At 46.4% G+C, this 25,595-nt stretch overlaps 2 protein-coding genes across 2 annotated transcripts in view; both read left to right on the top strand.

The window, feature by feature from the left end:
• The window catches only part of FAIM2 (Fas apoptotic inhibitory molecule 2), a 31,890-nt gene extending 28,358 nt beyond the window's left edge, over positions 1 to 3,532 (top strand). Inside the window, exon 12 of the mRNA XM_069490809.1 lies at positions 3,383 to 3,532. Within this exon, the coding sequence (XP_069346910.1) occupies positions 3,383 to 3,532 (150 nt within the window). The remainder of the gene's footprint in view (positions 1 to 3,382) is intronic.
• Positions 3,533 to 19,552: 16,020 nt separating this feature from the next.
• On the top strand, positions 19,553 to 25,383 carry BCDIN3D (BCDIN3 domain containing RNA methyltransferase). The gene is made up of 2 exons (XM_069490492.1): positions 19,553 to 19,792; positions 23,757 to 25,383. The coding sequence occupies exons 1-2, from the start codon at positions 19,556 to 19,558 to the stop codon at positions 24,399 to 24,401; spliced, it is 882 nt and encodes a 293-aa protein (XP_069346593.1). The 5' UTR covers positions 19,553 to 19,555; the 3' UTR covers positions 24,402 to 25,383.
• The last annotated feature ends 212 nt before the right edge of the window (positions 25,384 to 25,595 follow it).

The raw sequence follows: 25,595 nt of genomic DNA, 5'->3' as shown, positions 1-25,595 counted from the left end.
TGGGCAACCATCAGAAAGTCACCTCTGTGAGACTTCCTTCCTCATAAGCAAAATAGTGATAATGTCCACCTCCTAGGGCAGATGGGGAGAGAGATGAGATGAAGTGTTAGCGTGCAGAAGGACCATGTCCTGGTCCCACTGCTGCCTGTTGGCCCATCCCACGTGCTCCTCCTGCAGGGTCTTGTGTTCAGCTGGCTACTAACTCAAGTACCTGCTTCCCTTTCAGGTGTTAGCAGTCAACTCAGTTACTCGCCCTCAGCTAAGGTCTTAGCTGCCAACTAAGCTGTTAACTATAACCAAGCTGTCTGCTCTCAACCAAGACATTAGTTAACAATGCTTTCTATCACCCAAGGAGATATCCGCAGCTTACTTCCCCTATAATGAATGCATTGCCAAAACGGAATCTCGGATAATGTCTTTTGCCTTCATTAGACTGTCAGTTCTAAGAAGGCACATTCTCTGGAACATAGTAGGTGCTCAGTAAATATTGCTGGGGATAAATGAATGCAAAGCCTTTGGTTGACTCACATGCAGGCGGTTGCAGTGATGGGAGGTACCAGGCAGTGGCGTTGAAGCTTGAGGCAGGCCATCCTATAGGGAGCACCATGTAGATAAGCATCCCTGGCCACAGGCCAAGTGCAGGGACAGAAATCGTTTCATTCCTCTTCTCTCCAGGAGAAAAGCCAGCTGGCTGCTCTAGGGGGCTCCCTGGGTCGGTGCTCCTTGGAGGGGCCACCCCTGGACCTGGGCAGGTCCAAGGCTTCCAGGTTGAGAGACTTGAGTTCATTAGCTCACCCAGGGGTGACCAGGCTCTGGGAAATCAACCAAGCCAGCTACTGATTGATGAGCCAGATCAGCAATTTATTAACTTATGTTGGCAGCTGCGACTGCTCAGCAGCCTGTAGCATAAGATTTGAGTTGGTCCCCCTAGCTGCTCCTTGTCTCTGCAGAAGGGAAACTTAGGTGGGGATCCAAATCAGATGCAGGAGCAGAGTGGAATGGAGTGAAATCATACTACAGAATAGTAATAGTTGACGCCCCATACACTGTCATGTGTTTACCATGGTGTGGGCATTGTTACTATCCCATTTTGTAGATGAGGACATTGAGGTCAAGCGGGTGACTTCACTACTGAGCAGTGGAGTCAGGCCTCAAACTCAGGCATTCCAACTCCTGTCCCTGTCTCGGATGCCCTTCCCTCGACGCTGCTGAGCTCAGGAGCCCGACACACCCTGTGCAGGGCCCCTGGGCCCCGGCCATGGCTCCCCATTTTCTTTCTCCTAAGGCCACATAGCTCCCCTGAGGAACATTTCCGCCTCCCTGATGAGATGCAGGAGACACCTGAGTCTCATCAGCCACACATACACGTTCTCAAGAGGGCACCTCTCCTTCTGCAGACAATAACAAAAACCACATTAATAGCTCCCATTCATTAAGGGCTCACCGTGTGTCAGGCACCGTGCCAGGCTCCTTGCTTGCATTACCTCGCTCTCACAACAGCCCCAGGAAGCAAGCATTCTCATCCCCCTTTACAGATGGGGCCTTCCAGGCTCAGAGAGATTAAATACCTCGCCCAGGGTCCCACAGCTAGAGAGTGGCAGAGCAGAGACTGGAAGCCAAGTTGGGCTGACTTTCAAGCCTGTGTTTGTAATCCCTGCTCCCTCTCCCCACCTTCCAGGGTGACCTGCCTCAATGTCCCACATGCTGGAGTTGCTCCCTGTGGGATCCTGTGGTCCCCTGTGTTGGCACTAAGATTCTTCTAGGATTCCATGGGGCTGTGTCTAAAGCAACTCCAAAGTCTGGATGCTGGGAGTCAAGAGGGGGTGGCTGGGGTGAAGGGAAGGGAACTGGGCATGCCCTCAGCCTACCGGCCAAGTGCAAGCTTAAGGGCAGGCTCCAGCCCCTCCCTCTGCAATCCCCTGCCCCCATTGCTCCAGCCACACTGAGTTCCTCCCTCTTCATGCCCTGAGGCCTCCCCAAGGTTTTCTCAGTCTAGCAAACTCCTACTCACCCTTCAAGTCCCAAGTGAAATGCCACCCCTCCTGGGACACCTCCCTCCTGCCCAATCAGTAGCTCCCTCACCGTAGCCCTAATTATGCATTTACTGGGTTTTCCTACAATTATCTTAAGTGTCTGCATGAAGCTGAGAGCTTCCCCTAGGCAGGCACGGCTTTGTGTTTCTCATTTTCTCTTCTGCTCGCAGCAAGTCCCTGGCACGCAGCTGTTTCCCGTACACATTTATTGTATAATGAGCGAGTTTCAGAGGACCAGGAATGCGAGTCTTCCAAACGCCAAGTGGCGGAAGAGCTGGGCACAGCCCAGTTAACAGGAATGTGGATCGATTTAAAGAATTCCAATCCCGTGTGGACCAGTGGTTCATAACTTTTGAGACACTAATGGACTTTTTGGCCTTTTTCCCCAGAAAAGTGTGCCGTGCCTGCCAAATTTCATAGGCTGCTTCTGGGGGGTTCTGGTCCCTGGGCTTGGACCCCGGAGGAAAGCCATGTGGGAGGAGTAGGAGTCACTGTAGACAGTGGGAAGGCCTGCTAGGGACAGCAGGTGGGGGTGGGGGGCACAGAGGAGCTATCTCTAAGGGAATCTGTTCTTAGTCACTTAGGCCAAGAAGGTGCCCCAGGGGAGAGGATGTTTCCTGGGAGGAAACACATGAACCCCGGGCGCAGCAGAGCAGAATGGTTAAGCATGGAGGCTCTGGAGCGGCCTGCTCAAATCCTGGCTTTGCCATTTCCCAGCTGTGTAACCTTGGGCAAATATTAAACATCTCTGGGCCTCATTTCCTCTGGGAATAATATGATTTCTGCTTGATAGGGTTTTTAGTAGGACTGAACGGGTTAATGTCTGGAAAACATATGACAAGTGCTCGGTCCCTGCTTGCATTCAGCTGTCCTCTAAGAGCACAGTCCTGAGGGAATGGCAACAAGACTAAGCCTCAGCTTGCAGACCCCCTCCTCCAGGAAGCCCTCCCTAACTCCTGCCTTACTCGCCTGGGAGCGGTTCCTTGTTATCAGCCCTCACCACCACTGCTGGGCACTTTGTGTTTTTCCTTGGTTATACTCAGCATGGCAACAGTTACTTCCCTCTAGACTCTAAGCTCTGCAAGGACAGGTATCCTGTCTGTCCTGTTCTCTGCCGTCTCCCTGTGCCTGGCACATAGTAGATGCTCAGTAAATAGTTGTTGAATAGAATTAGGGATGGAAGGGGCTGGGAAAGTTCTAGATTCCAGGCTATCACAGGAGGGTCACTGGGCAGCCAGGCAGCAGGTGGGGGTGATGAAATCAGGGTGGGCCTGAGTGGGGCAACTGAGCCACCTTACTGTCACACTAACCGGACCTCTGACTTCTCTTTCTCTTCCCATTTCCCCCAGTTCCTGGCATTTGACACCCAGTTGCTGATGGGTAACCGACGCCACTCGCTGAGCCCCGAGGAGTATATTTTTGGAGCCCTCAGCATTTACCTAGATATCATCTATATCTTCACCTTCTTCCTGCAGCTTTTTGGTACCAACCGGGAATGAGAAGCCCTCCCCAGCCCCACCTTCCTCCAGAGAATGCTGCCTTCCTGGTCCTCTGACCCCACCCCCCACCTCCACCCCAGCCCTGTGCTCCTGCAAGACCAGATATAAAACTAGCTGCCAACCCAGCCTATGGCCGGGCTGCTTACTCCCCACAGCCCAGCCCTCACCCTCACCCTCACCCCTGCAGCTTGTACATATGCCGGCGGGGCCCTGCGGAGCTGAGGCCACATCATCCCCTGTGCTGCCCTTTCCTCCCAGTTACATCTCCCAAACTGGGACAGCAGAGGCTGAAGGCTCCTTTGGGTTTGAGGGCCCAGAGGACAGGTGGGAAGAGCCCAAGAGGATTTCAGATGTGGGAAAGAGACCCCAGGATGCCTGTGCCCCACCAAGATTCCTGCTAGGGCCCCCACAACCATGTGACCTTGGGGCACACTGTCCCGCGTCCAGCCTACCCCTCCTTTGTCTCTCTCTCTTCCAGGTCAGGCATTGACACTTTGTAAGAAAGGCGGGGGGCACAGCTGGGAGGGCAGGGGTGCTCTGCAGGAGAGGGGGTGTGGGTGGACAGAATGGCTGTCACTGGCTGTCCGTCTTCTCTCAGCTCTGGGACCAGTGGCTTGTTCTAAGGACTTGGGCCCTGGGGCCAAGGGCAATGGGAAAGGGCCAGGATACCAGGGCCATCTGCTGCTTGCCTTGGTTTACCCTCCTGGGTCAGGAGGGTACTGTTGGGGCAGAAAGCAGGGGCAGGGGGCCCTGTTTCTAAGTGGGTCCTGTCCTGGGGTTCCCAGGGAGGTGGCAGCAGGGCAGCTGAACGGGAGGTCTGGGGCCTGCGATACCGCCAGTCCACCCAGACCTGTGTCTGCCTGGGAGGTGTTCAGGTTTGCAGGACTAAGACCCACATCCTCTCTTCTCTCCACCCCCCAGGCTCTCCCACAGGCCTGGGGCTGAGGGAGGTGTGCTTGGGCCCTCTGGCTGGATGTTCTGGGGGCAGAGGGAGTTGTTCTAGCTGCTGGGCCAGCCCCATCTGGAGGGAATCCTACCCAGCCCTGACCTGAGACTGTGCCAGAGTCCCTTCAGCACCTCTTATTTCCTAACCCTCCCCCACCTGCTGCCACTAGCTGGCTCATCCCCAGCCAGGCCTCCTGAGGCCTTGCAGTTGGCAGTGCCCACATCCCTGCCCCTAGCTTCCCTGGCCACTCACTCAGCCCAGAGTCTCCAAGCCCCTCCTGCCGTATCTCTGCATCTCTCTGATTTGGAGGCTGTCCAGCTGATGCTAACAGCCAGGCCAGTCCCTCCAGCGGGTCCCATGTGATGAGGCCGGGGCTGCTTATCAGCCTCTAGGCGGCTGGGATCTCAGGCAGGGTGTGCGTCAGCCACCCGGGCCCGTGGCGGAGTGCCTGCTGGGGAGGGGACGGGGGCCCACACCTGGGGAGCCAGTGGAAAGTTACTGTGCGCAGACGGGGAGACTCTGCGTGCATAGCAGGACCCTCCCTTGGCCCCTCCCTCCTGGACTCTCTTCTCTTCCCGCTCTGCTGGGGCTCCCTTTGCCGGGAGGGGGACTAGGTATGCTGTCTGTTCATTCCCAATCCTACCCTTCCTACTTCCAGCTTTCAAGAAATGTTACAAAAGCATTTGAAGTTTCGTTCCATCTTGGGTATTTGGGGAGAGGAGGGACCAAGAACTGGCGGATGATGTGTGTGTGAGGCAGAAGCAATCGGGGAATGGGTGGGATGCCCACTTTGTGCTGGTCTAAACTAATCCATGCAGGAGTCCCACAAAGGCAGCACTCTGCACATCGCCAAAGGTGCTTAGAAAGGCTTGATAATGAGTCCAAGGTCATACAGCCAGCAAGCGGTGGCTCACTTAAGTGGCATCACTTTTGCCCTGCAGTTTGGGTGGGGGCTGGAATGAGACTGCACAGGTGCCCAGCAAGGCGGTAGGAAGGCCCTGAAGTCTCTGGGGATTTCTTGTCCTCAGTGCCACCTGGATCTTCTATCCATCTCCCCCCCCACCACCAGATTTTGCACCCTGAAGTTTGCACCTTCTGGACACAGCTGGGAGACAGGATTTCTGGTTTCTGATTCCTAGCCACACTGCCAGCGGGCTCATGGCATTAGGTGTGTGTTTCTTGCTGTCTGTGATTCAGTTTTCCTATCTGCAAGATGGAAGTCCATGGCGTGGCTGGGGCAGGGTCAGGCACGAGAACACTTCTTTTCACTGACTTCCTCACCCAGTTGCCACCTGTCCTCCAAGGCCTCTTGGGTTCCTCTCCAGATCTCAGTTCTAGAGGGTTTCACCCCCATACCCCATTGTGCTGCCACCCTCAGACTGGGCCTTGGTCATGCTTCCCAAATCTACTTGTCCGAGTCCTCCTCTCCCTGGGATAATTTATGCAGAAACTGGGGATTGAAAAGCTTATCCAAGGCTGAGCGCCAAAAGCTTGGGAGCAGGGCAAGCCCTCAGCCATAAACAACGTTACTGGCAGAATCACAGCATCACAAAGACTGCTCTTTGCCGAGGCAGGGAGGCCCAGCTGAAGATGCCGCTGTCTCCTACCCTGGGTCCTGAGCGGGGTCCAGGGCCCCACTGTGCTGGCAGCGGGGCCAGGGCCGAAGCCCATGCGTTCCACCTCCGATCCAGGCGTGAGGAGCCCCAGGAACACCTGGACGGGTGTTGGAAGGAGGAAGGGCGGGGAACAGGAATGCAGGATTATGGAAACCAAAGCTGAGCAGGTGCCACCAGCCATTGAGGAGGAGGGGAGCCTGCTGGCCCCTCACATTTCTGACCCAGGGTAGGTTGGATTTTATAAAGCTAGAGGCAGCCAGGAATCTGACCATCTGTGATGCGAGGTTGGAGGTCTCTTCCTGAGGGGAAGACCGATGAGGAGATCCTGCTGCACTGGGCCAGAGAGGCACACACAGGTCTAGGACTCCCCACACCAGTTCTGGGGCACATGCACGGCTCCTTCTGTATCACCTGGGGAGACCCCCAAGAATCTTTTTTTTTTTTTTTTTTTTTTTGTTGAGACAGAGTCTCACTTTGTTGCCCAGGCTAGAGTGAGTGCCGTGGTGTCAGCTTAGCTCACAGCAACCTCAGACTCCTCGGCTTAAGCGATCCTACTGCCTCAGCCTCCCGAGTAGCTGGGACTACAGGCATGCGCCACCATGCCCGGCTAATTTTTTCTATATAGATTTTTAGTTGACCATATAATGTCTTTCTATTTTTTAGTAGAGACAGGGGTCTCGCTCAGGCTGGTCTCGAACTCCTGACCTTGAGCGATCCACCCGCCTCGGCCTCCCAGAGTGCTAGGATTACAGGCGTGAGCCACCGCGCCCGGCCCCCCAAGAATCTTAATTCTTCCATTCTCTACTCTTCCTCCCTAAGGAGTTGGAATGAGACCGACGCCCTTTTTCCTAAAGGCTCTGTGCCTCCCTCCCTGTCCCCCCTGGGGACAAGTCCCAGGTGACCTGCCTGCTCTCCTGGTTGGGTGGGATTTTACACAGGCGCTTTTCTGCCCCCCTGTGGCTGCTCGAGGAAGAGCAGGGCCTGGTTCTGCGGGAGAGAAACCCGGGAGGCAATTTGGCCGGGGGAAGGGAGGGTGGGGGCAGGGTCTGGCTGCCGGCTCTTCTCAGACTTCCCAGACCTGTCTTCTCAAAAGCCGCTGTCCAACGATCGTCACACCTCTCAGACACTGTTTACCTGTCTGCTCAAAATCACCCCTGTGCGGCGCCGTCCCCGGAGCTGTCCTGAGTGTCTGGGGCAGACACAGCACCCCGGACGGCTTGTCTGCCTCACCCCACACAGCTGCTGTCCTCTGGCCTCAGCTCCTCCAAGTTCCCCACTGTCCTGCGCCCCTTCCCTTCCCTGTCCTCACTTTCCTGGGGTCTGGGACTGACTGGAGATAAAAAGAAAAGCAGTTCTGTCACTGAGCCGCGTCCTTCGCCCGCCCTGTGCTCGCTGCCTCAGGCGGTTCACGTGTGTGTGTGTGTGTGTGTGTGTGTGTGGTGTGTGTGTGGTGTGTGTGTGTGGGGGGGTGGTGTGTGTGTGTGTGTGGTGTGTGTGTGTGTGGTGTGTGTGTGTGTGTGGTGTGTGTGGGGGGGGGTGCGTGTGTGTGTGTGTGGTGTGTGTGTGTGTGTGTGCGCGCGCGCGCGCGCGCGAAGGGTCTAACTCCGACCAGCGTGGCAGCTTTCACGCCAGAGCTGCTGCTCCCGGCGTAGCTACGTTTGAATTAAATCTCCATGCTCGTTTTTATCTGGAAACAGTGCTGCTGGTCCTCCTGCTCAGTGAACCCTTTAAGGAGGGTCTTGGGATCCCAGAGTTGGAAGGAATCCCAGAGAGGGACTCACCCCACTCCATGGAAGCCTGCTCTGTTGTGGGCAGTTCTGGTGGAAGATTCTCCCTATTTCGAGCCAAAATCTGTTCCCTAACGGGGAAGCCTCTGTGTCCCTGGACAGATCCCCAAGAGCAGAAGCGGTAAAACTAGAGCTCCTTGAAGGCAGGAGCTGTCCCATTCGCCCTTGAATTCACAGGATTTATGGCTCACAGTCTCAGTAAACAGCTTTGGAGTGATTGGAGTGAGATGGGGAACCGGCAGGCACTGCTTAACACAGAGTCAAACGCCCCTAACCACCCCCGTCAAAGACAGGATGTGGACACGGAACAGGTTAAGACCCGTGGAAACCAAGATGGCAAGGAACAGCTGCTCATGATACCCTCGTTATATCAGCATGCTGAAAGAACTCCCATAGATGCCACGCAGTTCCAGCAGGGTCCTTATAAAGTAAAAAAATAGGGGGAGGGTTCTCAGTTTTAGGAAATCATTGCCCCTTTCCAAGAAATAAATATTCCTCCCCTGCTTAGCATATGATTAAGCCATTGTTTAAATAAAAAACAAAACAACAACAACAACAAAACGCCAAAAGGTGTTGTTCTCAGCAGGGAGAACTAGCCTCTACTCTGTCTGTGGAGTGGATCTTTATTTCCTAAATAAAACTTGCTTTCACTTTATTCTGTCCGCTAGCTCTTGGAGTCTTCTTCACGCAAAGCCCAGGACTCACTTGGACTCTGGGGGATTCCCAGCATTGGGAATTATTAAACATTAATACTCTCCTGTGCCAGGAGGAATGAATGGATGAATGAACGAATCCATTCCAACCCTTTTATTTTCCTGAGAGGAAACTAAGGAGCAGAAGATGCAGGGACTTCTCCAAGTTTCTGCATAAACTAGTGACTAGGAGTAGGGTAGAAGGCACATGGGTTAATGATCAATTACCACGTTCCTGTAGGGAGCCTGTGGCTGGAGGCGGCATGGCATGCCGGAGGAGACACAATCACACTGGCGCAGTGGGGACAGTATCCTCATCTCTGACAAGGTTTGGCACAAATTCACCTGGGGCAGGGAAAGGAGCAGGGGCAAGAGCTAGGGGACTCTGAGGAGAGAATAAGTGGCTTTTATTAAGCTCCCCTGTGTACAAAGCACCTCCACGGACAGCGAGAGGTAGGAGAGGGAGAAGAAACCAACCGTAGTGCGAGAGAGAAAATGTGCACAACAGCTCCAGACGACGCAGCAGAGAGTCCCAAGTCAAGGCTCTTTAGTGCAGCCCAGTGGAGAAACAGTGCTGAGACAGGGCACCGGGGAAAGGCAGGCCTCTGAGTCAGGGCTGGAAGCCTGTGTGTGAGAGGCCAAGGGGCAGGGACTGGTAGGAAGGAAGGGATGAGCAGTCTAAGTTGCAGAGACACTGGGCTCCCTGCCACCACAGTCCAGCCTCACGGAGTCTCCTACCCAGACTATCTGTGTTAGTGTCCCAGGGATGCCCTAACAAGAGGTTCATGTGACTCATTTGCACACTCAAGAGTTCAGGAAGCTCTGATTTAAAGACTTGGGACTATATTCTGGAGGCACCAGGGAGACTTTGAGGGCTTTCTGCAGGGGTGGGACACAGATGCTCTGTCCTCCTCCCTTGGTGTCCACTGCAGGGCATGGCTCTTCACCTCCTCATCCTGTTTCTTCCCCAGCTTTCTGCCACCACGAACCCAAAAGGCTTCAGTCCTCCATCCACTGTTTGCTCTCACAGACTTTTCCTCAGCCACGTTGCCCTGAACACACCTTACAAAATTCTTGAACGTATGGAATTCCTTGGGTCTGAACAATAATATACAAAACTGCAAGGTTCTGTTCTTCTGTGAAAGACTTTGCACAGCAGGGGGACCTTGGGGAATTCATTATGCCCAAGCAGTGGCATGTACTGAAAATACAAGTAGGCTCACATAACATTTAGAAAAATTCACAGTTGCTAAATCCATGGTGAGTTAGGAAGGGAAGTTGGGGAAGCTTGGAGACATGGCTCCTAACCTTTTCTTTGTAATAACCCGTATTGGTTTTTTTTCTAATTATAAAACTACTGTATTAATATATGCGTTATAGAAAGCCTGGAAAATACATTAATTTGAAGAAGAAAACAAAAGGGCAGTCAGAGAAAATATCAGAAAGGATTAATAACAAACTGGGAAAGAGGAAGACAGAAATCAAGAGTAAGCACACACTTGCATGCACACTCGCACACACACACTCTTGCCACTACCTTCCACCACCCTTACCCTGTCCTTCTGATTTGGTTATTTCCATAATCATGGATTAATCAATATTTAATGTTTACATTACCAAGACTGTAAACTCTGTTGACCACAGAACTATATGGTGCACAACGATCACTTTTCCTTTCCTGCTGCACATTTTGCTTTTCTGGAAGCTAATCATTGTTAGTTGTACGTTCATTGCTTAGTTTTCTATATGCTTATTAATAACATTATATTTCTTATCTCTCCCCTAAGTGGGTAAATATCCTCTCACAATGTTCAGATACATAAGATGTTCTATCAATGTCATCTTGTTGATGCCATCTTCTTTTCTGGAATCTTCCAACTGCTCTAACCTGCGTTGGTTGCTCTGAAGATCTGCTGCCCAGCTGTTGTCCAGGAACCTTCCTTCATCTCCATCCTGAGGATCCCTTCACCACTCTCCTCTATTGGAAACCTGCTTTCTAGATTCCACAGACTTCTCCTTCTTGGCTTTCTACCTCATTTTGATGTCCAGCATTCCCTAGTAGTTTCCTGAAGGAGCTCATGGAAGACAATGTTTTTACCTCCTTGCATGTCTGGAAATGTCTTCATTCTGTTCTCACACTTAATTAATCATTTGTGTATAAAATGAATGATTGGAAATCATTTTCCTTTGGAATTGTCAAGGATTGTTCCATGGCCTTCCAGCTGCCAGGGGGGCTGTTGAGAAATCCACTGCTACTATGATTCTTGATCTTTTGTATGTAATCTGCTTTTTTGTTTTGTTTTTAATCTTTCTGAAACATTTCTTTATGTTTCTGAAACATCAAGAAGGCTCTGCAAACCTCCCACCTGGCTGCCAGTTGTCTGGAAAGTGGGAGGGCAAGAAGCTGAGGCTCCCAGCACTCACCGTATAAACCTCCCCTTATGCTTGCAGCGGGTTACCCTTGCCTCCAGTGGACTGGAGTCTCCCAGACCAGAGACCCTCGGTTTTACCCTCTCCACTTTGCTGCCGGGGTTGGAGAGGGGCACGGTCAGATGGCTGCACTCGGTGGAGAACCGGTGGGGTATAACTGCTTCTTATATTGATTCTTTAATAATTCTTCATATTTTTTTATTTTGACATAAGTATAGATGCACAGGAAGTAAAAAAATAGTACAGTGAGGTTCCCTTTACCCTTCATTCAGTTTCTCTCAATGGTTATGTATTATGTAATTATAGTGTCCTACCAAAACTGGGAAATTAACTTTAGTACTATATGTGTGTATAATTTTGTGACATTTTATCACATGTGTAGATTCACATAACTACCACTACAATCAAAATCCAGAACTATTCCATCAACACAAACATCCCCATTGAGCTACCTCTTTATAGTCACATCCACTAACCCTACTATCCCTAACCCCTACCAACCACTAGTCTCTTTTCCATTTGCTCTAATTTTGCCATTTTGAAGTGTTCTATAAATTGAATCATACAATATATTCTTTTGATATTTTTTCCTATTCAACATAATGCCTTTGTGATCCAGCCATGTTGCACATACCAGCAGTTAGGTCCTTTTTATTGCTAACTAGTAGTCCATGATTTGGACATATCACAGTTTTTTTTGACCATTTCCATATTGAAAGACATTTTGGTTGTTTCCAATTTTTGGCTATTACAAATAAAGCTACTATTAACATTCAGGTACAAGTCTTGTGTGGAATAAGTTTTCATTTCTCTAGGATAAATGCTCAGGAGTGCAATTGCTGGGTTGTATGGTAAATGTATGTTCAGTTTTTTGAGATATAATTCACACGTCATGCAATTCACCCATTTAAAGCATACAATTTAGTATTTTTAGTATATTTAGAGACTGTAAATATACCATCACTACAATCTAATTTTAGAACATTGTTTTTCCCCCAAAAGAAGCCTGATATCCATAAGCACTCAATATTCATTCTCCCTACTCCAAATACTCCCCCTCCATCCATAAGCAACTACTAATCTACTTTCTGTCTCTATAAATGTGCCTAGTCTGGACATTTCATATAAATAGTATCCTATAGTATGTGATCTCTTGTAACTGGCTTCTTTCACATTGCATGTTTTCAGGGGTCATCCATATTGTTGCATGGACCCATACTTCATTCTTTATTGCCAACTAATATGGATATACCAATTTTATTTATCCATTCATTAGTTGATGTACATTTGGGTTGTTTACATTTTTGGACTATTATAAATAATACTGCTGTGAACATTTGTGTATAACTTTTTGTGTGGATGTATGCTTTCATCTCGCTTGAGTGTATACCAATGAATGGAGTCACTAGATCATAGGGTAACTATGTTTAAGTTTTGAGGAACTGTTTTCCAATTGAGCTGTATCATTTTACATTTCTACCAGCAATTTATGAGGTTTCCAATTTTTCCACATCCTCATAAACACTTGTTACTGTTTCTTTTTTATTTTAGCCACTCTAATTAATGTATATTTAGTTGTTCTTTTTTTTTAAAGAATTTGTTGAACTATTTACCAGAGTGCCTGTCATTTGACATTCTCACAAACAATATATGAGAGGTCCAATTTCTCCACATCCAAGCATTCAAGAATTTTGTGTTGTCAATGTGTTCTTTATTTTTACTATTCCAATAGGTGTATAGGGATATCTCATGGTGGTCTTAGTTTATATTTCCCTAATGGCTAATGATGTTTAACATATTTTCATGTGTTTATTTGCCATTCGTATATCCTCTTCAATGAAATGTATCCAGATCGTTTGCATATTTTCTAATTAGATTAGGTTGGTTTTTTTTAGTATACAGTTTGGTTTTGTTGGTTGGTAATAGCTTTTTTTTTTTTTTTTTGAGACAGAATCTTGCTCTGTTGTCCTGGCCGGAGTGGAGTGCAGTGGCATTATTACAGCTCACTGCAGCTCAAACTCCTGGGCTCAATCAATCCTCTCATCTCAGCCCCCAGAGTAGCTAGGACTACAGGCATGGCATGCACCATCACATCTGGCTATTTTTTAAACTTTTTTGTAGAGACAGGGTCTTGCTGTGTTGCCCAGGCTGGTCTCGAACTCCTGGGCTCAAGTGATCCTCCCACCTTAGTTTCCCAAAGTGCTGGGATTACAGGCATGAGCTACCACGCCTGACTGCCATAGCATTGTAAAAGTTCTTTGTATATTTTAGATACAAATCCTTTGATAGACATGTGATTTGCAAATATATTTTCCCTATCTATAGCTTGTCTTTTTATCCCCTTAACAAGACCTTTCACAAAATAAAAGTGCTCAGTTTTGATGAAGTCCAATTCATTGATTTTTTCTTTTATGAATCATGCTTTTGGTGTCATATCTAAGAATTCTTCCTCAAATTCTAGGTCCTAAAGATGTTCTCCTGTGTTTTCTTCTGAAAGTTTTATGGTTTTAGATATTATATTTAAATTAATTTTTGTATACAGTGTGAAGTTTAAGTGAGGTTCTTTTTTCTATTATTTTCTTTTTGTCTATCAATATCTAATTGTTTGAGCACCATTTACTGAGAGGAATAATTCCTCTGTTTTTGAGACAAATCTACTCCCCACATACCAAAATTGTCTGTTGCCACCAATTCCTGAAATTTTAGACGATTCAATAGTATTAGCTGTGTAGCTTTTTGATTTTCCCCTCCAATGGCTTAGGAGTCACTGCTCCTGGTCAGCTAAATCAGTTAACAGTTGCCATCTGCTTTCCAGTGTCCCACATTTTGTTGCTGTTGTCCTTTCTCTCATTTTCTTTGTCCTTGAAGGTTTGTGGCTTTTTCTATTATTGGAGTTTCAGAGAAGAGTAAAAGTGAGTGAGTGTATGTATGAGAGAGAGAGAGAGAGAGAGAGAGGGTTTTCAAACCACCCCTTTAAGCCCTTAAGCCCTTTTCAAGCCTGGTTCTCCTGTTTTACTTTTACAATTTGCGAATTCTTGTACATCCTTTTGATAAATTCCTTTTTTGTTTATCAAACAGAGCCTGTTCCTGTTCCTTACAACCGAGAACTCTGATACAATGAAAATAATTTACTTCAGGTGGGAAAAAGAAGGGATTCTGAAAATAGCTGACAAGATTAACTGTTAATCACCTGCAGGGCCTGTGGGATTTCAGAAGGGACAAAAATGGTTTAGATTGTGGAGGGTAGGCTAGAGAATGCCTATGCAAAAGATCCTCATATTAATTCTCCAAAATCTTAGTAATTAGTGAAGTCAGATTATTGGCTTAATGAGCCCCTTGAGGTCTAAAATGTGCCTGGGGAGAAAAATGGAGGATCCCAAATATCCTTGTTTCTATTTTACCTTCCATGTGGGATTGAAGTTAAAAACATACCAATGGCATAAAGTCACACCTAATGGCCACAATGCACACTATCTGGGTAACGGGCACATTTACAACTTTGACTCAAACTGTACAAAAGCAAACTATGTAACCAAAACTTCTTTAACCCTGTAATATTCTGAAATAATAATAAAAAAACCAACGTGGGAACAAGGAGAATTTTAAGTCTGGAACAGATTAAATGAAATAATGTATAAAAGCCTAGTACCAATCTTCTGGTCAATATTCCACAAATATTCACTCCCTTCCTCCTCTCCCATTCTTCCCAGACAGAGACTAGTTAGTTTTCTCCCAAATTCAGATTTTCTTCTTCCTGGACACATTGCTAGACTATATGCCTCACACCTCTTAGTGTGGACCCATGGGACTGAGTTCTGGCCAATGGAATCTGTGTGGGAGTCAGGAACACCTCCTCTGGATCTGGCCCCCAAATCTTCCCTTGAGATTCTCCAGGCTCTCTCCTCCTTCATCTGCAGCCTGATTCAGAAGATTCATTAAGAATTCCAAGTCTCCAAGGAAAGGCAGAGCTTCCAGATGGGTCCATGAAGTCTCTGAGAAACAGAGTGCCTGCCTTCCCCTCTGACCCACATTGGACTGTGATATGGGGTGAAATAAGCTTTTATCATGGTAAGCCACTGACATTTGGGGATTGTTAGTTACAGCACTTAGCCTACCCTGAATAATTCTGCCCTATCTTTGGAGAAATTGCCTTTACCTCCTGGGTCTCAGTTTCTCCATCTGAAAACGAGGGGTTTAGAGTAGGTACTCTCCTGGTTGCCATGCTGCTATCACACTCCATTTATAAATTGTATGGTTATTATTTCCAAGTGGTTTAAAACTCCACAAGGACTAATTGTAGAATTTCTCAACTATAATAAACACTAAATCTCTACTTCATAGATAAGTTGTGTTCCAGAAGTTCAGGTATGAGTCCCTAGTTGGAACATTGTTTCTATGACAACATAGATTTAATTTTTTAAAATATACAGAGATTCCTGCTTAATCTTCAGTTCTGAGGCCCCCTGAGGCCTACACCGGCAGTGAGCGAGAGCAGAGGCTCTGAGGTGTGATTGGAAAGTGACAGGACAAGAGGGTAGGATGGGCTGTACCCTGGGCCAGGATGCTAGCTGCGCAAGGTTCCCTTGGGAAGCACTAGAAACCATTATACATGTGAGTCATTCCCAAATTAGATATTTCCAATTTCCAATTCTATATCTACCTTTTCACTTTTTTTTTTTTTTTAGAGACAGGGTCTTGAACTGTTGCCCAGGCTACAGTACAGTGGGGTGATCACAGCTCACTGTAACCTCAAACTCCTGGGCTCAAGCAATACTCTTTCCTTAGTCTCTCAAAGTGCTAGGATTACAGGAGTGTGCCACTGCACCTGGCCTACTTCTTCATTTTAACTATGCTTAGGTACATGTTCCATGCAGGTCAGAGATAGATTTACCATGAAGCTAACGAAACTTAAGCTTCAGGGTCCTCACTCCCACCCAAGACCTTTCCAAGATCCTCACAATGTGTTCATGAGATCATTTATTTTGTGAAATTTGAAAAAGTACGATATTTAACTGCAGCTGGTTAAGGCTGCTGTTTATTTCCACTTTTTATTTATTTGTTTTTCTGAGACAGAGTCTTGCTCTGTAGTCCAGGATGGAGTGCAGTGACATCATCAAAACTCACTGCAACCCCAAACTCCTGGGCTCAAGTGATCCTCCTGCCTCAGCCTCCCAAGTAGCTGGGACTACAGGTCTGTGCCATGACGCCTCACTCATTTTTTTATTTTTAGTAGAGATGGGGTCTCACTCTTGCTCAGACTGGTCTCAAACTTTTTATTTCCATGCTGATTTCTCTTCCTTCACATCTCTCCTTGTGTTAGATGGCACTAGAGGGGCCACAGGCATCTGGGGGATTCAGCTGAGGGGAAGTTTAGTTGGGAATCCACTCCATTTCGGATCTATTCACATGATTTACAGTCACATCCATGCATAGTTATCACCTGCCTTCCAGAAATACTCTTATCCACTCACCATGCTGACTCACCTGGTGTTGTGACCCTTAAGTACAGGGCCGGAGATCAAATGAAGATACAAATGTGTCCTACAACACCTAGCATAGGAAATATGTGGGAATGGAGGAGAATCAAGGTTTGAAAACTAATGAAGCCAGAAGCCAGTCTGAAGACAATTATTTCCATCATCAGCCATGTAAAAATATAAGCGGAAGATTCTGTCTCTTATTGACACCAGTGAAAATAAGTTTTGTCCTGTCAGCAATATATTCAATAACACAGTGTATATAATTATAAATGCACCATGTATTCTTTTTTTTGATAGGAATTGTATAAACTATAATTTATCAGAATTCCTATGTTTAAATTTTTTGATGACTTGACACAAATTACTGATATCAATGCAGATAATAAAAAACTTACAATGTACCATTCATAACAAGGTTTTCAAAGACAAATTGGCTAAGAAACATAGTCAATTTGGAGACTATATCTATGATTATTCTTTGCATAAGAAAATTTGAAATGCTCTGAAATCCTGCATCTCATGGGTGAAAGAAATTTGATCAAGATTTTCCCCCAATTTGATAACAAAACTAAAAATTTATATGACATTGCCAATAACAACTGTGAACCTGAAAGAATTTTTTTAAACTATCAAATAATAAAAGACAAATTTGATCCACTGTGCTAACATTGAATTACCTTTCTACACTCTCTCTCTAAAATGGTATTATCAAATTATTGCCATGTGAAGAAGCAATCAAAGAGCACGCAGCCAAAAATGCAAGAAAAAAAGTAATATTTAAGTGTGACTGGTATTTAATTAATCAAATTATTACAGAAATTTTTTGCAATATTTGTGGTAGTCAGCTTTTTAAAATTTATAATTTATTGTGATTTCTCATTATAAATAAATATTCACTTTCATACCTATCTTTATATTTGTAATTTGGTGGGGTTTTCTTTCCTTAAAGAAGGTACCCCTTCTGCCCCCATCCCTCTGCCCCCAGAATTATATAAACATCAGGCTCCACAAAACCTGGCTGACCAGAGCACAGCGCAAGCTCTTAGGAGCTGCTACAGTTATTTGAGGGGTTGGGGCTGGCTATTCAGGCCACAGGTCCAAGAGCTGAGCACTGCCAAGTCACCTAGGTTAATAAGGCACTGAAAAATGGGCACAAGTTAGAAAAGTCACCAAAGTGGGTCAAATTAAAATGCCTCTTTATGGGGTCACCTCTGAGGTACTTTAGGTCACCAGTAATGTTACCAGGCCTACACCTATCTTTGCTTCTGCAGGAATCCCAGCATCAGGAGAAACCTGCCATTCTGCCATTCATCCTCTGGCCCTGTTGCTTATATTTCTTCTAGTGAACAGTATTTCAAGAACTCAAAACGTGCCCATGCCCTTAATAAAATTAAAGCCTTTTACTGACAAAAAAATTATATACTGGTTTAAACAAACAAAAAAGTGTTTACAAAAGCAAGGTGATTCCAGCTCCTTGAAAATTAAGGATTGTCAATTGTGTTGGCATCACCTAGTGACAAAAAACGGGTAAGTTCAGCTCACCAAAATTGTTCAAAAACCGGGAAGAAAAATGGAGATGCTTCCCCTTCCCTCCCTTTTCTGGTAGCTATGCTGAGTACTGCGGTTTACTCAATTCCACTGTGACTTTTGGTTATTAACTTATGTCCCCAAATCTTATAAGAAAATAGTGAAACCACAAGTCAGACAGAGATGAAAGAATGAATAATTCTGCTGACCCTCGCTGACTCTGTTGAATATTCTGGGCCATCCTGGCTTCTGGCTTGAACCTGCTACCTAGGCTGACTCCTCGACTTCTCTCCTTACCAGCTCTTTCTTTTTTTCTTTCTTTCAAGAGACAGGGTCTTGCTTTGTTGCCCAGGCTGAAATCAGTGGCTATTCACAGGAGCCATCACAGCACACTGCAGCCCCCAACTCGTCACCTCAAGCGATTCTCTCTCCCCAGCATCCTGAGTAACTGGGACTACAGGCTTGCACCACTATCCCCAGCTCAACTCTTTGTTTTTTGCCCAGTCTCTGGCTCAGCCCGCATTTCGCCTAGCTCCATTCCACCATGTCTGTTTCATTTCAACTCCTTTCTCCCTTCCGTCTTAATTTTCCCCAAACTGACCTAGCTTTAGTTGCCTACTTGTACCCTCTATTGAATTTTCATTCAACAAATATTTGTTGAGCATCTTTGTGGAAGGCATTATGGTAAGCACGGGGGACTCAAAGCTGAGAATAACATAGTGTTGCAAGCACACCCTCTGGAGCCAAACTGCCTGGGTTTGAATCTTAGTACTATCATTTCTCACTGCGAGACCCTGGACAAATTACTAACTTCGTTGTGCCCCAATGTCCTTGTTAATACCTATAAAAGGTTTAGAAGGGTGTCTGGTGCCTGGTAAGCATTCTTTAAGTGCGGACTCTTAAGGCATAGTCCTTGCCTCTAAAGGAGCTCACGGTCCACGATTGCCCTGTCTGCCTGTCGCTCCTGGCAGGGAGGGCTGTCTGAGTCTTCTGGCATCTCAAGTGACCAGCAGCTCCTCGCTACCCTTTCCTGAACTGGGTGCAAGTTTTTGCGTCACAGTTTCACTGTGTGATCCCTGACAAGTAATTTCTCCTCTCTGGGTCTCATTTTCTGCATTTGTAAAGAAAGGAAGCTAGACCAAAACTGATTTCCGAGATCCCGACAAACTACTTGTTCTGTGTCAAGTGGCCCAAGTTTCAAACTATGTCAGCTTGGGCAAGACGCTTAACCTCCTCAGCGCTTGTTTCCTCCCCGTAAAAAAAGTCGATGATATTACTAATCCCCTCCTAGGATTGTGAGGAGAGTTCCAATAAAATAACGCAAGCCCCGGGTGTCTGGCACACATGGAACGCTCAGAGCAAGCCAGCCCTCCGCATCCACTGCATATTCCCACCCACCCGCCACCCGCCACCCGCCACCCGCCACCCGCCATCCGCCATCTGCCATTCGGAGGGCTGGCCCCGCCCTTGCCCCGCCCTCGCCCTCGCCGGCCGCAGGATTCCGGCTTCCGGTTCCGCCCGGACTTAGAGGTGGGGCTGAGGCTAATGGCGGCGTCCACGAACCTGGCTGAAGGGGTAGTCAAGGAGGCTGCGGCGGAAGAGCACCCGCGAGTTCTGGAACCTGGGGCTGCCCTCTTCGGAAATTTCCCTCATTATTCCCGCTTCCACCCTCCCGAGCAACGGCTCCGCCTCCTGCCCCCGGAGCTGCTTCGACGGCTCTTCCCTCCTCAGAGTCCTGAGACGAGGCCGATCCTGGGGCTCGACGTGGGGTGTAACTCCGGGGTGAGTGACGGGGGAGGGACCGGAGCACCGGGAGCCAAGCGGTTGGCAGCCTCCACGTCCACTGTGGTTCTGGCCTGGGCGCAGCATCACACCCACCAAACTTTCCCAAAATGAGCATAAAGCATAGCGTTGACCAGTCCAGACCAGTGCTGCTGGTACCTGTCCGTCAGGGTCCCACCACCGTCTCTCTTTAGGAATCTTGGAGAAGAATCCTTGTCAACTACGTTCCGAATTCCTACGTCCCCGCCTCAGCTTTCGCCTCCCTCAGGTGGGGAGGATCACTGTATCAGGAGTGGCCCCTGTGCAGCGTACCTGGCGACCTTGCTGGGGAGAGGGGACTTTCAGAGACCCACGTCTGGGAGCTTGGGGGTGGAATTGGTTTACCGAGAGAGGAGCCAGGGGTGACAGAATCGTGACTAGAATTAAGACTCGTGTGTGCTGTACAGTGCTGAACGGATCCTGGAGCCAGATGCATATTTTTTTTTTAAAAGCAGTGAGTTGATGGAATATAGTGGAAAGGACAGCATTCTGCCACAGGAGTGGAGGAGGGAGGCTCTGCCACTCTTCTTACCACAAAGTATTATCATGCATATGATTATAGTCAAACCACATACAAAATAAGGAAATGTCTCCCTCACACCTATTTGTTGCCACTGGGCTAGGCTAGAGGAGCAGGCAGTCTGACCCTATGATTGCAAATGCTTCCAAAGTTAGTACCCTCAATCCACTCCCTTGATCACTCCAGACCAGAAGGTGGAGGGGGTGTGGTGGATTTTACAGTGGCAGAAAAGACTTTAGTGGACAACTGAAGACCCTGAAGGACACAGCTGATAAGTGGGAGGGGGACATTTGGATACTGTCTCAAAGACTAGAATGAGTAGATGGGTGGGTGTCTGGGTTTCCTCTGCAAACATTCTCCACTGTAATGGTTTAGAAAATCAGAGGGTAAAAGCATTGAAAAAAGAGAGGCTGGGCTTAAGGCTTGGGATTTCATGAAAGGCATTAGGAAACCAGAGATTTTTAAAGTTGAGAGTAGCATGTATATACATTAGTGGCAAAGACATAGTTGGCAGTAGTTCCCAAACCTGGCTGAATGTTGAGGGAGCTTTCTATTTTGTACCCTGTAAAAAATGCTTGTACTTGATAAAACAAAAAAATTCCAAATACAAAAGGGCATATAGTAAAAAGTAACTCTATACTCCCAACCCTAAATCCTCCTTTTCCGCCACACAGTGGCACCACTAGTTGCATAATAATTTCTTGGGTATTTTTGTCCTATGTGTATACCAGTAATTATGTATGTATAAATATCATCCCTCTTTTAGTTTTACAAATAGTAGTACACTGTTTTGCGCCTGCTTTTCATTTAATAACTCAGATATTCATGCCAGTGCATTCTTTTTTTAACAGCTTCATAATATTTCACTGCATAGAGGTGCCATAATTTATGGGTGCTTTTTTCCAACTTTAAAAACTTTCAGGTCCCACTTTGGATCTACTGAATCAGTTTCTCAGAGAATTGGGCCCTCGAGTCTGTATTTTTTCATTTAAACTTCCAGGAGACTATAGGGTCGGGGAATTGAGGGTGGAGAGGAATGAAGAGATGTGGTGGAGAAGGGACGGATGTGAGGAAGGGATCAACCATAGGGCCACACCCAAGATCAGATAGGAGGAGCAAGATAGTGAAGAAGTAAATAGAAAGGTGGGCAGGGCCGGGCGCGGTGGCTCACGCCTGTAATCCTAGCTCTCTGGGAGGCCGAGGTGGGCGGATCGTTTGAGCTCAGGAGTTCGAGACCAGCCTGAGCAAGAGCGAGACCCCATCTCTACTAAAAATAGAAAAGAAATTATATGGACAGCTAAAAATATATAGAGAAAAAATTAGCCGGGCATGGTGGTGCATGCCTGTAGTCCCAGCTACTCGGGAGGCTGAGACAGGAGGATCACTTGAGCCCAGGAGTTTGAGGTTGCTGTGAGCTAGGCTGACGCCACGGCACTCACTCTAGCCCGGGCAACAAAGTGAGACTCTGTCTCAAAAAAAAAAACAAAAAAAAAAAAAAAAAAAAAAAAGAAAGGTGGGCAGAAAATTAAGCAGCGTGGTCAAGGGCCTTGCTACTCAAAGTGTGACCAACTACAGCACTGGCATGATTTGGCAACTTACTAGAAATATCAAATCTCAGCCGTCACCCCAGATCTACTAAATCAGCATCTTTATTTTAACAAGATCCCTAAGTGATTTGTATGCCCATTAAAGTTTGAGAAGCCCAGGTAGAGGAAAGAACCTAATATAGCCTAAGACTTGCCATATACTGTGTGACATTGGACAAGTAAGTCATTGTGAACTATGCCACACATACAGAAAATTACATAAAACACAAACCTATACTTTATGAATTATAATAAAGCAAACGCCTGTATGACCACAGTTCAGGTCAAGAATAAAACGTCAGCGCCCCAGAAGTCCTCCATTTGCGTTTTCCTGTTCATAAATATATCCTATATCCACCAGAGATAACAACAGGCCTGACTGTTATTATCATTTCCTTGCTTTTCTTTATAGTATACTGTTTATCTTTCCTAAACAATGTAGTTTAATTTTACCCATTTTTGAACTTCTTATAGGTGGAAGCTCATCATATATTTTCTTTTGTGGCTTGCTTTTTTTTTTTTTTTTTTGAGACAGAGTCTTGCTCTGTTACCTAGGCTAGAGTACCATGGCGTCAGCCTAGCTCACACAACCTCAAACTTCTGGGCTCAAGTGATCCTCCTGCCTCATCCTCCCCAGTAGCTGGGACTACAGGCGTGCATCACCACACCCAGCTAATTTTTTCTATTTTTTGTAGAGACAGGGTCTCGCTCTTGCTCAGGCTGGTCTCAAACTCCTGAGCTCAAGCAATCCTCCTGCCTCGGCCCCCCAGAGTGCTAGAATTATAGCTGTGAGCCACTGCGCCCCGCCCTGTGGCTTGCTTTTTAACTTAGCATTATATATTTGTGAGAGTCATCCATGTTGTTGCACTGAGCTGAGTTCTTTTGTCTTTAACTGCTATTTAGTATTCTGTCTTAATGACTATACCACACTGATTTGTCCATGCTATGATTATTGGACCTCTGAGTGGTTTCCATTGTGCATTTTCTTGTACAAAAGGCATAAATAAATATTTTCCTCACACACTTGTTAAGCAAATCAGATATTAAATAGGAAAATCCCTTGAAAAATACCGTATGTAACAACACAAATTTGAGTTAGTTATAATGGTTATAGAAGTCAAAGTTAGATAAAGGAGACAGTGACTTGTTTAAGAGTAAAAAAGGTGCTAAGGTGGTAAAAATCACAAATCACTGGATTTGGCTAGAAGGAGGTCAGCGCTGACTTTTAGGAGTGATGGCTACAGAAACAGAATTAAGTCTCAGAAGAAGGTGACAAAGCATAAGACAGGTAGTTAAAATTGAAGCTGCAGAGTGAAAGCTGAATGAGGACTTTTTGAAATCCAGGCTTTTTCCAACCACAGGTCTGAGAAGCAGGTTTCTATAAGATGGGGCTTGCTCTATTTCTCACCTTCCTGGTAAAGGACACCTATAACATTATGGCTTTCTTCTTCCTTAAGGTCTGAGATACCCAGAAAAAGATAGTGAGTGTACCAGCATATTACTTACTGGAATATACTGGTCTAGGCTCCTTTGCTATATCAATTTGGCTGTAACTTTCAACTATACCAATCTACCATCAGGGTCAGGGAAGACATAGGGATGATGCATTACAGCCTGTGACCTGTGGAGGACACTGAGAGCCTACTCTGTGGAAAACTTTTTATACAAAGTTTAAACTCCTTAGGTTATAGTTTAAGGGCCTCACATCCTATAAAGCCAGGGGTAAGTGGCATTCTGAGTGGGAGGATGAGAGACACAGATTTCTCTTCCATTCACTGGTTGAGAGCTGCAATGACAAAGCTCTTTTGGATTCCTCTAGGATCTGAGTGTGGCTCTATACAAACACTTCCTTTCCCTACATGATGGGGAGACCTGCTCAGATGCCTCAAGAGAATTCCGTCTCCTCTGCTGCGACATAGATCCAGTCTTGGTGGAGCGAGCTGAAAAAGAATGTCCTTTTCCGGATGCCTTGACCTTTATCACCCTGGACTTCATGAATCAAAGGACTCGGACGGTTCTCTTGAACTCTTTCTTAAGCCAATTTGGACGTTCAGTTTTTGACATTGGTTTCTGCATGTCAATAACCATGTGGATTCATCTAAACCATGGGGACCATGGCCTGTGGGAGTTCCTGGCCCATCTTTCCTCCCTCTGCCACTATCTCCTTGTGGAGCCGCAGCCCTGGAAGTGTTACAGGGCAGCTGCAAGGCGTCTCCGAAAGCTGGGACTCCATGATTTTGACCACTTCCACTCCCTTGCCATCCGAGGTGATATGGCCAGTCAGATTGTGCAGATCTTGACCCAGGACCATGGCATGGAATTAGTATGTTGCTTTGGCAACACGAGTTGGGACCGAAGCCTTCTGCTCTTTAGGGCAAAACAAACCACAGAGACTCATCCAATCCCTAAATCACTGATAGAAGAGGGGAAAGAAATGAACAGATTAAGATTCTGGAGGCAGTGAGATGGGAGGGCAGGAAGACCAGGAAAGAAATATCAAAAGGGTCTTATATTGAGAATGATGTTTACTCTCCTTAACTCTTTAACAATCAAACAGCCTCAAAACCTGGCAGAAGCTTTTGGCAAAATATCCAAGGCCTGTAATTGTGATAATCAGTATCCGTTCCCCATTGTTTAGAACAATCTCTGAGGAAAGTGAATCTGTGAAGTAGTGGAGCTAGGCTGTCTGGATTGAGATGGCCTAGAAAAAGTGATCCTGGTTGTTGGACACGGAAGGAGCTGCTTTTGGGGTTTATTTATAAAGACTAGACCAGGCTAGCCTTAGTATGTATCAGTTCCCATGGCTCCTTGAATCTGATCTGGTTTCTTCAGTTTTCTTTACTAACTAGGCCTGCCTTTGGGCAAACTCACAGTGCTATCTGGAATGAAGAGTCACTGGCCTGGCTAAAGGAAGGGGTTAGTAGGAAAAGCATGTTATCTCTCTAAAGCAGGTCAAGTCTCCAACATGCCCAGGCTTGGCACAGCGGTAACAGATACTAGCCAAGATGCATTAACTGCCATTTAAAAGATGTTTAAAAGATTTAAATTATGAATCCAGAGATAGTGATTCAGGTCTGGAATGGCGCTTAGGAATCTGTTGCGTGTGTGTGGTGTTGCATGCTTTTGTTTTCCATTTTGTTGGTAAATTTTAACTATTTTTAAGTATACAATTCTGTGGCATTAAGTACATTCACAGTGAGGAATCTGTTTTTAACAGGCACCCCAGATGATTCTGATGCAAGCAGAGGTAGACCACACTTTGAGTGCTTAGGGTCCATCCAGCCCCACTCTGTATAATTTTCCTGGGGTTAAGTTCTTCCCCATGATTTTTCTAAATTAACTAATTAATTTTTTTTAAGAAAGACTTCTAGATTCCCCTTGGTTTTAACAACTACCTATAAGCTAATGAGCCCCAAATACCAAATATATTGGTAGCCTCACATCTGTGGTTCTAGACTAATATTTTTCCTGTTTTGTAATTATATCTCCTAGATATTAATAGTTCTTAGGGACCTCAAAGTCAACATATCCCAAAAGCAAACTCATTCCCTCATTCCAAACCTAATCATATCTCATTGGGAGCTGCTTCTTTCCTCACTTATATTCCCCACATTGAAATAGTCACAAAGTCCAGCAATTACATAAATCCCATTTATTC

The sequence above is a fragment of the Eulemur rufifrons genome, chromosome 16, assembly GCF_041146395.1.
Source record: "Eulemur rufifrons isolate Redbay chromosome 16, OSU_ERuf_1, whole genome shotgun sequence".
In the NCBI taxonomy this organism is placed as follows: Eukaryota; Metazoa; Chordata; class Mammalia; order Primates; family Lemuridae; genus Eulemur; species Eulemur rufifrons.
Note: the sequence above shows the minus strand (reverse complement) of the source record. Positions and strands in the feature narration are given on the sequence as shown.

Coding starts and splice junctions, on each gene's coding strand:
- BCDIN3D (XM_069490492.1), top strand. CDS start 19,556: ATGGCGGCGTCCACGAACCTGGCTGAAGGGGTAGTCAAGGAGGCTGCG. Junction 19,793..23,756: donor ACGTGGGGTGTAACTCCGGG/GTGAGTGACGGG, acceptor GGATTCCTCTAG/GATCTGAGTGTGGCTCTATA.